General features: G+C 43.4%; 1 protein-coding gene across 3 annotated transcripts in view; it reads left to right on the top strand.

Annotated features, from left to right (window-relative positions):
• Positions 1-615: 615 nt before the first annotated feature.
• Positions 616-11,512, top strand: part of HGFAC (HGF activator) — a 40,122-nt gene continuing 29,225 nt past the window's right edge. The window contains exons 1-4 of one of the 3 annotated variants that reach the window (XM_018924597.3): positions 616-1,089; positions 2,609-2,663; positions 4,476-4,572; positions 9,594-9,667. In XM_018924597.3, the coding sequence (XP_018780142.1) occupies positions 1,024-1,089; positions 2,609-2,663; positions 4,476-4,572; positions 9,594-9,667 (292 nt within the window). In that variant the 5' untranslated portion in view covers positions 616-1,023. The remainder of the gene's footprint in view (positions 1,090-2,608; positions 2,664-4,475; positions 4,573-9,593; positions 9,668-11,512) is intronic. The other 2 variants (XM_009099143.4, XM_018924586.3) reach the window with 2 other exon arrangements.

Here is an 11,512-nt window from a genome sequence, read left to right as displayed (position 1 = left end):
ATAACTCTGCTTCACCACTGGGCCCTACTGCCATGGCTTTGTTGGGTCAAAAAAATGAAAAAGAATCATATTCCTTCCATAGCTGTGCTGGTGAAACTTCAAAGGGCAGCACACAACTTAAGCAAGTACTATGGGATTCTTTCTGTTGTTGTGGCTCTGGGGATTTTGGGTGTGAGGAGGTGTGGTCCCTGATTGACAGGACATGGCAAAAGCCTCGAGCACAGACATTGTTGTACCAGCCAAACCTGTGGATTTTGGTTCTGGGACAAGGTGGGGCTGAAATAGATTGCTCTGGTGAAATCTCAGTTTTAGCAATACCCTCTGCATCTGTAGAAGGAGTGATTCTGCAGTGCAGCTATCTCAGACAGGCACTTACAGAACAGAGATGGCTTTGCTCAGGGGGTGGCAGAAGGGAGCTTTTTGGTACACAAAATGTGTTATCAGAGTAATGTGCATTTTCTTTCTTTTTAGCTTTCCCAGTCTGTTGCTGGATGGCTGCTGTTACAAGTCACAGCTGGGCAGGTTAATCTGTTAATGAGTAATCCTTGGTGCTGGCATTGATCTGGTCCATATTTTGCAATGTGATGCCATCTCCTGAGTGGGCTTGCTTGGAGCTCCTTGCTGTTGCTATACCCTGCTTTGAATCAGCTCCTGAAGAGAAAGAAGGGAAACATCCAGATGACAAATCAGCTCTAGTTACAACATTGGATCAGCTTCTCTGGAGTTGCCCTTCAGTGCTTGCTGATTACACCAGGCACCATCTCCAAGGGTCAGGCACTTTGTAAACTCTTCACTCCTGGTGGTTTAGGGAGAGTCTCTCCCTATGGGGCATTCCCTTCTACTCCCAAAGACATTAATGATTAACAGTGATAACAGCTCTGCTTACTTAGAAAGCTAAAATACCTTAAAATCAAGGAAATCACAGTCCCTTGTGAAAGCTTGTTCCTGATTCACCCTCCTGCTTCAGCCCAGCCCTGGAAGTTTTCCTCTGCCGGGCAAAACCTTCATGAGAGGAGAGCAAGGATGAAAGTCTGTGCTCCTCTCACTGTTGTCTTGGCTCTGAGTCTGAGCAGTGACTGTGCAAGGATGGTAAGTGATTCTTCTCTTTCTGAGGAATGGATCAGCTCTGGGATACCTGGCAGGGCCAGGTTATCTTAGGATGGATGAGTGAAGCCATGGAACAGACCCAGAGAAAGGGAGATTCAAAGTGACCCCAACAGGGATTAGCCAGATGGAGGCTGGCAGCAGTGCTCACTTGTGGGGGGGGACTGTGGGATAGCTGGTCCTACACCTTTGTTTAAAGCATTTGCTTACTTACATCCCTGCCTTGCTGTGGAGGAGGAATGGGAAGTGAGGAAGGACCACAAAATGGAAATCCTTTAAAAATCTATCTCAGCCATGTGTTGACACAAGCAGGTACCTGCAGTAGCATGGAGGGAGAGTGCTCCACTGTCAGACACTACTGCTGTCTGTAACTGAATGGGCCAGTTTAGGTGGCTGCCTTCTTCTTTTCAGACTTGCTTCCATGCCAAAACCCTTGGTGGTTTGCATTCTGTACCTTGTGTCTTTTTTGGGGAATGTCTGCCAAGCACATGAAGCACTGCTGAGCAGGCTGTGATGGTCTGAGTCTGCTAGTTTGTTTAAACCCCACCACAGCCTGGCATCTACCATGGGCCAGCAGGGTAGTTAGTTCACTGCTGCCTTATGGTCAGCCCTGTGGCCTGAAGATCAGCCTTATTTCTCTAGCTGGGTTAAGCCAGCTCAGATAGACTTAGATGGTGCTATAATCCTACCTCAGCAAATTACAAAAGCATGTCCTCAGATATTGCATGAGGGAGCAGAGAGGAATGCTCATGTTCAAAGTAAAGATCATCCCTGGCTGGAGCCCTTGCTTGGTGGTGGCAGAGTCTGTGTAGAGTGCAAAAATTGTTATTTCCTCAGAACTGTTCAAGCCTTCTCTATATATCTTAGAGACAGCTTTTTCTTAATCCTCACTTTTTATGTCTCCTGTCCAGTTCTATATTCATGTGTGCTTCTTTGACTGCTTTTGTGATTTTTTTTTTCTCTAGTTCAATTGCCAGCACCACTTTGGTGGCAGCAGCACTTTATGTGTATTATTCTTTTTATTATTTCCTGTGGCTTAAAATCAGCTCAGACTAGTGCTCTTTGCTTGCTGATTGGCAACCCCAAATACAGTTAGAAGTTGCTTTTGTAGCTAATGCCCTGGGGGGATACAGTTAAATAGCAGGAAAAGGCAAATGTTGGGATATTATTTGTAACTGGCCCCAGAATGCATGTATTCTTCCTGCTGAGAGAAACAGGAGATGTGTCCCTTGGCAATAGAAAGATAAAATGGAGCAGAGCTTTGGCCTTTGTTGTGTTGTGCTGGGTTTTCCTGGTGTAGCTGGCACTTTCAAGGGCCAATGTGTATCTACCCTCTTTCACCAGACTGCGCCCCACCAAAAATCAAAAGCAAATAATAAGATTTTCTCAGAAGCATTGGGAGAAACACAAGTTCAGGGCACCCTGGAAAGTAGGTTTTTACCAGCAGTATGGTTCCCAGAGTGAATTTGTGTCTCCAATCCACATTCTCTTTTTCTCTTTGTAGCACTACAAATCTGGGGCAGGAAGAGGCTCAAGGCATGGGTTCCCTCGCCCACAAGGTACCAAGTCAAACCCAGTAGGTTTCATGGCAGTAACAATGGTCTGCCTGTCTGTATCCGTGCTGTGCAAGCTGGTAGGAAGCCTGTCTTTGTTTCAACATGAATAAGGATTATAGAATGGTTATGCCAATATTAATTTCTGTTTAAAGGGGAATTTGAGATTAGCTCAGGAATCTCAGGTAATTTTCCTTCAGGTGCAGATTAATGGGAAGGTGCTGATGGGATTTGAGTTGTCTGAGCTGGCATGGCTTTACATTATTTCACAAGGTGGTGTGGCTGAAGATGTGCAACAACCTTTAATCAGAGCTGCAGCTGCCCTGTAACTTTCAAGCACATTAACTCTTTGTATGTACAGGTTCAGTTTCTACCCTGGCCCTTGATCTCTCTGTGGGAGAAGGGTTTGAGTTGCATGCAGCTTTCTGGACTGCATTTGCTCTAGTGGCACCCCAATGATCAGACATCCTGGCCATGGGAGAGTGCTCCAGTTTCCATTTTTAAAGCTTTTATTTTCCTGTGCTTTTGTTGTTAAAGATTACATGCCTTGGGCCATTGGGGTTTATAGGTTATAACAGTGGCTTTGGGATGCAATAAATGTTCTGAATGGGGATGTATGTTCACAACTCTCCTGCCTGCTTGTACTGGGAGGGATCAGACAGAGAAAGCTGCTGTTTGCAACATTTGCTTAATTAGTTCAGAGAATGAGAACTGGGGTTGACAAGGGGATGGCAGAGGGGATGGCAGTGGCTGTTTCACATTGATAGAGAAGGAGGCAGTGACCATAATCCCAGCTGATTAAGAAGGAATTGGACCACAGGGATAAGTTAGTTTTTCTGTAATGCCAATAACTGAGCTCAGCATCTCTTTGAGATGTCTGGGCTCATGGGAGTTAACAGATATTGTAAGAGAGTGCAGGAGCCCCAGACATCATGGGAGGGGTAAGCTCAGGACAAGGAGCAGTCACACATTGTCTCTGGGAAATGGAAATGTGCTGTGCTGCCACTTTGGTTGAATGCCCCGTTTCTCTCTTACGGCAGTGGTTGGCTTCCCATTCAGACTTTGGGATTTCAAAACAGATTACTTTTAGTTTAATGGTTAAATAAGCTCTGACAGTTTTTCATTGTCTTTTTTGTCTTCAGTCTCTCTCATTATCAAGACTCATCTTGAAGGATTTTTTCCTGATAGACTCCCACTAGCCTTCCTTAAACTCCCACCACTCTTCCTTAGATTGCCATCACTGATGTGGCAAATATAAAACCTGCCCTTTTTAGACACTGGTCCCATCAGTTTCTCCCCACTTGTAAGGAATCTGCTTATCCCAAATGGAAGGTGTTATGATCAAAATTCTCTCTCTACTTCCAGCCTCTAAAACCTTCTTCCTCCTGACTGTTTCTATTTCAGTTTGTACTGTCTGGTTCCTTAATTATTTTAAACAGATATTACAATGTGATATGGAGCCTGAAAGGAAACAACTTCAGAAATTATTTTAATATGCATTTACAATACTGCATAATTAGAAATTATAATTGCAATTAATGAACATAATTGGCATTTGCTGTACCAGAAATGGCAGTATATTTTCAACTGAAATGATCTGAGATCTTTGTTCCACTGCAGAGTCCATTAATCTTTGTTCAGTCATTATGTAAGATTTTAGGCTTCTTCTTATGCACTAGACATTGCAGAGACACAGAGTCCAGAGTACAGCTGAAAAACTTGCAGATATCTATCTTCATAATTTCATATAATAGTATATAATATAATGTGTGGGTTGGTTTTCAGCTGCATGATGAGTTTTTTATATTTGTATTTCAGTGTTTACAGAGGATGGACATTTATGCAAATTTCCTTTCCGGTTTGGCGGAAGGTTTTATCACACGTGTTTATCAAATTTATTTTCCAGAAAGAAATGGTGAGTTGACATTGCTCATAAATGAAAACAGCATTCAAATGAAATGTCATCCTTTCAGTGCTTTAATCTTGCTTTTGGAGTGATTAGCATGAGCTGGATGTTGTGCCCAAGGCGCAGTTCTGCTGCTGGTGGCCCTCGGGTCAGGACGTGCTCGGGGGAAGGGAGCCCTGGCTCTGGGTTTCCACAGCCACAGGAGGCTCAGGAACTGCAGAGATGTTTCCTTGCTGCCCTGCCTATTGGATCTGCAATTCACATGGGAGACAAGAGCTTGTACAGAAAAAGCAGGACTGATAGAGTGACCCTGGGAGAGACTGCTGAGGGAGAAAGGAGGGACACAGACACCTGCAGGAGAGGAACTTGGTTAAGGGACTGTTTGATTTGTGCAGGCTGTACTTGTACTGCAGCAGAGACCATGTGATTTTTGAGGAAAGCTGTTTGTTCCCCACCCCCATCTCTCTAATTTCTACCCAGATTGGCACCAGAACCCCTTTGGACAGTGCAGTACTGAGAAGTGAGGTATTACTCCTGTTTGTTGGTTAATGATTTATTCTACCAGTGTGTTTAAGGCCATTTTGCCTTCTTTTGGGCAAAGGTTACTCTTTTACTTTTGCAGACACTGTTAGAAGTGTTCATGATCCATATTTGGGGTAGGAGCAGTCAGGTGGGAACCCTACTGAATTAAAGCACTGAATAAAAAAAGATAAACTTTGCAGACACACTCATATGGTAGGCACATATTAACTGAAATCAAAGGCAACAAAGCAGAGAAGATGTGGGTACCAGTAATGTGAAAATTATGCCCAGATGAGCCATGTGAAAGGCAAACACTTGCCTGTTTTCAGGGCAGAGATAACATTTTAGAGTTGATTTTACTTGCCCAGGCAGGGCAGAACTCTCATTTTTTATACTGGACTGTCTCATTTTTTCATGATCTGTTGTTGTCTTTCTGATGACACATGTGTTTCAAGTGTAAGTGCTAGTGTAATGTAAACAACACAAAACAAACCTGTTTGCACAAATAGACACTGAGCTTCAGGCTAGGAAACCTCTTCAGAATTTCCCCAATATCCACTGATACAACCCAGCCAAAAAAAGCCTCCAGGAAACAAGAATTTGAGACTATCTTAACTGAAGAAAGGCAACTGGAATAATTGACCAGTTTGAATCCTTTCTTGGATGAACTTTAGCCACAAAGGGTTTGACCTTAGTACCCACTTAATTTCATGCAATGCTTAAGAGGGATCCTGTTAATACATGACACTGTATTAGTTTTTAGCCAGTTAGGGCACAGAAATGGAAAAACTTGTCAATGGATGGGGTCCAAGGTTAGAGCACACTTTAGAGCTGGCCTTGAACAACTTGCTGTTATGCTTCTGACTTTTTAAAAGCCATTTACAAGCAGGGAGACAAGGAGGACAGCTGGAGTTATTTGGATTTGACAGATCATTTCACCCTGTGGGTGACCTTCTGACCAGTGTTTGCTCATCACTCATAAGCTAAAAGCAACTTAATGTGTGACTTCAGGCACAGAGATCCAGGAAAAGAGCCCTGAATAGCAGTTGGGAAACCTGCTCTGTGCCCTTCTTGTGTGACTTGGCACTAACCCAGGCTGGACTTACCCTGAACAACTGATCCCAGGGGACCTGGAAGGCTCCAGGTGAGGGCAAGGCTCGTCCCCTTCCTGCTCCTGCCTCCTGCAAGCTGCCAGGAAGGGATGATGGGAGGCTGGGTCCAAACTGCTTCTGAGTTCTGAATTCCAGAAAACCTGACCAGGAGAGCCCTGACTTAAGTGTTTAAATCCATGTCCTCAGTCCTCAAGTCATACTTTGGGTCAGGACTACAGGTGGGACTTTACAGTGCAGGCTAAACCCCACTCAAGTTGGCTTTAGATTTGTGTTTTCTCATGCTGCACATGACACAGATACTGTGTTTCTACATAAATCTGCTCCTGACCACAGAAAGCTCTCCCTGCTTTGAGAGCAGCAAACAAGTTGTATCTTTATAAATATTTATTGAAAATACAGGAAAGAAGGCAAAATAATTGCACTATTTAAATAACAGACTTCCTTTAACAGCATTCTGTATTGCTTTTCCCTTTAATTATGATCTGTTTCCACAGATAAATTTCCATTTAGGGGCCTATTACTAAGTCTTACATGATATCTTGCTAAAGATATGGTGTAAATTTTCCTCTTGTGCTGAGGAGAAAAAAAAAAGTTGGAATTGCTTCTGAGTTTCATTGGTACCTCCAGAAAGACAAAGCAGTGTGGGGACAGACAGAATGGGGGTGCACTGGTGAGAGCAAAAGGGGGGGTGGTCTGAACTGGCCCCAGCTGTGGCTGCAGGGAAGCTGCCAGCCCCCTGTCCCTGTGTCCCAGAGTGGGATGGGTTCCTCAGATTCTGCCCTAGGGGAATGGCAGGAGCAGACCTTGCCTGAGATTTTGGCTATAAATGGGAAGGTGTTGACTCATGCCCTGCAGAAGCCTTATCCTGTGCTTGAGTTCTGGAGGGGCAGGGCCCTTGTGCAAGGGTGAGCTTAGGTCTGTGTAGGAAGGACATGATCTTATCATCTTCCTTGGAAACAAGAAGATAACTTTTGATATGTTGGCCACAGACTGAAAACAGTGCAGAGGACAGCTTTTTGGCCAGCTGGATGACAGGATGGGGAGTTTATGACAGTCCTGGAAAGGAGAAGTGCCTGTGGGCTGAGCTGGGAAATGTCAAGCATCAGGTGCTGAATTTTCCTGGAGCTGGTAGTGGTTGGTCTGGTATTGTCAGACAAATTCTGTCAAGCCATGTCTCATGGTCAGGACAACACCTAAAAAAGTCTCAGGCACCCTCCAAGTCTCAAACGTAGTGACAACACCAGGTGTGATGGCAAAGCTCTTTCCTTACACCTGTCTGCTTCAGGCCTGGGGCTTTGCTTGTTCTCCAAAACATCCCTGTGCTCCTGGAGGGACAAACAGCCTACTTTCCATTGATCCTGCCTGCCAGTCAGGCCTCATCTTTTGTCTGTCCATCCCCACGCTGTTTACCATCTATGGATTGTAAATATTATTTAAATCAATCTCTTGTATGGACTTTTCTGATGGAATTAATTCAGTATCTCTGTCCTTATGTTTTCACTTTCATATTAGCAATTTTATATGACAAGCTGATGTAAAGATATTTGCTATCCCATAAATTTTGAGTGTGGGTGCATTTGCAAACAGCATAAAGATATAATAAGGCCACTGGGTTGGTTTGGCTGCTGGAGGTAACATTCCAGAAGGCTGAAATGTCACCATGTCATTTTTGGTAAGCCTCCAATCAGACAAAATATTTTTAAAAGAAAAGGAGGGAGACAAGTGAAATAGCTTTGAGGATGAGCTGAGATTCTCACAGAGAGTGAGATCTGTGGTGGAAAATATAAAAGGGTTGTGTCACTGTGCAAGAAGGTTGGCACTGAGGAGGCAGCTTGGCATCACAAGGGAGGACCAACCTCCTGTAGTCACTGCAAGGCAAGAGGGAAGGACTGGCTGGGGAGAGCAGAAAGTGCTTTGGTTTGTGGAGAGCTGGTAGAAGAAGTCTCTGTCAGAGTCTCTGACAACAAAAACTTTTTAAAATGGAAAAATTTGAGATTCCTCTTTGCTTAGAACTTGGCTGCTGCTGCACAGTGACACAAGCAGTGCTGAGGACACTTTTAACTCACTTCTCATCTTCATTCTTGTGCATACTAGACCGACCACCCTTTAAAGAAAGCACAATCCAGTTCCCACAGAAGGATCTTTGAGGAGTTTCCATCAGCTCCCAGCAGTTGCATCAGCCTTAATTCCTGTGAGAGAACAACCTCTTTAAGCAGGTGCCACCTTAATCTGCACCAGACCAACAAGCACCTCTTTCAGGGCACCTTATAGCATTGAGGTCACCCAACTTAATATCCATGGCCTATTCAGATGCTCCATAGGAATGATGCATTTTAAATACCACATGGCATCTAATTAAGAAGGAAAACAGGGCAGGTAAAATGTAGACATGTGCTACAATAAAATTTCAATCTAACTTGTGACATCCTAGGGTGAAAATTTTGATCACACAACTGCTCAAAGAACAATAAAACCAGGCATAATGGACATAGACCATCAGGCACATTAAATAAACTTCAGTGTCTTCTAATGTCATGTAGCTGATCTCCATTATTCTGCATTAGAACTGGCTGGGGAGGATGTTGTGGTGGATGGTGCACTGGGACAGGACATGGACCTCCAAGGTGCAGCCTCAGCTCAGCCTCAGTTCAGTGCTCCCTGTGTGTCCTCAGGGAAGTCTCCAAATCTACTCCTGCAAAAGAGGAATAGCAGCTCTGTGCTCCTTGGAGTGCTCTGAGCCTGAGATAACACACCACCAGGGAGGGTGGGCAGGACTCTGTCCCCTGCTCTCAAAAAAAGAGAGGTTTTATCTGTGCCTTTGGAAATCACCACCGTGTCAGTTATTTCCTCATTTCATCTTGCAAGTTCCAAAACAAGAATGCTTTAAAGGAACTGAGTCTGAAAAGGGTGAAATCTGCTTCTCACTGAAAGTCAGGGAAAAGTCCCTTTGTGGATAGTCTCCTGCCTCCACAGATTATGACAGTAACTGTCAGGCATCAAAAATGGGCTGGGTCTGTTTTGCTTGTTTTGTAATAAGTAAAGAAGACATAATTTATTTGCTTTGGTTTTGTATTTTATTTCTGTCTTTAATTTTCTAATCCCCAAAACAGGAAGAATGTTGGGTTTTTCTGAAGGATTCATTGAAAATCCCAGATCCTGCATTTACATCTTATTTTTAATATGTTTTTAATGTGAGACAAGTGGAGCAGAGCAACTTCAACAAAAGAAAGCATATTTTTTTCCTCTGCTCTTGAGACCATTTGAATGAAACTGATGCTAATTAGAAAAAACCAAGCATGAATTTCCAGGTCACCAGAGTGTGAAGGCCCTGTAGTTTCAGTGCAGACATCCAGGTTGTTTAAAGATGCACTAAGCTGCACCTTTGATTCTTTCCAGGTGTTCAACAACACATAACTTTGACCGGGACAGGAGGTGGGGACACTGTGATTTGCTGCCCAGAGACCACTCAGGTAAGGCCAGGGCTGAGGTGCTCCAGGTACCTTTATCTTTTTTTATTCAGTGCTTTAATTCAGTAGGGTTCCCACCTGCAGGAAGGAGGGACGGTGCCTTCAGTGCAACTCTTATTTGTGCATTTATTTTGAAGCAAGCCTTGACATCAGCTGTTTCCATAATCTCTTTGTGACGCTGCACAGCCACAGCATTAGACTGTGAATATCACACAGTCTTTAATTCACTCTCTGTTGACTAACTCAAAGCCTTGGAGAGAAATTATGGTAATGCCAGCATGGAAATCTAAACTCCTGCTGGAGCCAAACACAAAGGTGATCATCTCCTCCCTCATGGCTTGGATGTGCTTTTAGCTTTCCCTTAATTTGCACAGCTGCATTTTCTGTCTGTTTGACCAGTTAATTTTTTTAGAAGGCACAGAAACATTTGACACCCTGTACAACACACAGCCATCACTTCCAGCTTTCCTTTCTTGAGCTCTCATGGGAAAGAGCAGATCTCAAACCCAGACTTCCTTGAGCTTTGGGCTGTGTCAGAGAAGACAAAAGGCCAGACATGATCATTGCAGGAGTCCTGAGGGATAATGAAAGGATTACTTGGCTGAACAGCTCTGTGGCTTCATGTGGTCACCGCACTCCAGTGCTACAATTACCTCATTGCGAAAGTCTGCCTAAAAGGGGAAGTCAAGGTCTGTGGCAAAGTCACCTTTATACATAAAAGCCACTTTAATTGACACATTGGGTGAAAGTTCACCTGGGAATATGCATTCCTGTCCTCAGCAGTCTCCCAGTGACTGGCCTTTGCTTATCTCTGTATCCCTGGCTCCATGATGCTGGGGAATCCCATTTTATAAAGAATATATGTATATGTGTATGTGTGTGTATGTGTATGTGTACATATACATATATATTTTATATATATATATATATAAATTCTCATTTCACACAGTCCAGCTTGAAAAATCAGGTGTTGAGCTGGTCGAACTTGATGCCCCTGAGGCTTTTCTTTGGATCTGTGTCTAATTCTGTTCATGTTCCTCTTTTTGCCATCTCATTATTTTCAAATAAGACACATTCAGTCTGCAGGATGTGACCAATAGCCTTAGATATTCACTTCCCACTTTCAAATGAAGGGCTTTTTCCACCAACCCCTTTCAGGGAGTTCTCCACAGTGTCAGGAGTCTCATTGCCAAGCTGATTGCAATCTACCAGAGCACTTGAAAAGCCAAATTAGCTGAATCACGCTGACAGTCTAAAATTAGGCAGTGCACAGAATCACCTTTATAAACATAACTACTTTAAATTATTTTCCAGCCTGGCTTTAAAACAGATTAACAGTAGATCAGAGGCCAGTGACCTAGCCCCAAAGCAAGCAGCAATGTATACAACTTTGTAATGCAAGTGTGCCAGACATGAACATAGACTTTATGGGCAGTTCATGCTTACAGGAGGCAGGTTATGAGGGGTGCACTTAGTTATTCATCAATGGCTTCCCAGAGCTTAAAATAAAAAAAAAGGAGTTATTTGTGTGAGAAAGGAAAGGAAAGAGAAGAAAGGATGGGGTAGCTGGAAGAGATCACAGCTGGCTGTTGCAAAATAAAAGACAACCCCTTTATTTCTGGAAGCATTCAGAATTTGAAAAAGTAAATAAAAGGTCTTTGGCTGTTATTTTTTTAATAAACATAAGTCTACTTAAGTATTTTTTTAAGCAGCAAGCATAGTTTTTGGATTTGGTAAATGTTTAAGGGATCATTAACCATAGCTTAAAGTGAACAGGTCTATGATGAGGTTGAAAGGAAAAGCAACATAATGGATGAAGGGAATTTCAAGCAAAAGAAGGAAAGTTTG

The sequence above is a fragment of the Serinus canaria genome, chromosome 4 (genome assembly GCF_022539315.1).
Source record: "Serinus canaria isolate serCan28SL12 chromosome 4, serCan2020, whole genome shotgun sequence".
Taxonomy (NCBI): domain Eukaryota; kingdom Metazoa; phylum Chordata; class Aves; order Passeriformes; family Fringillidae; genus Serinus; species Serinus canaria.
The sequence above is the reverse complement of the archived record's forward strand: the minus strand, read 5'-3'. Positions and strand labels throughout refer to the sequence as shown.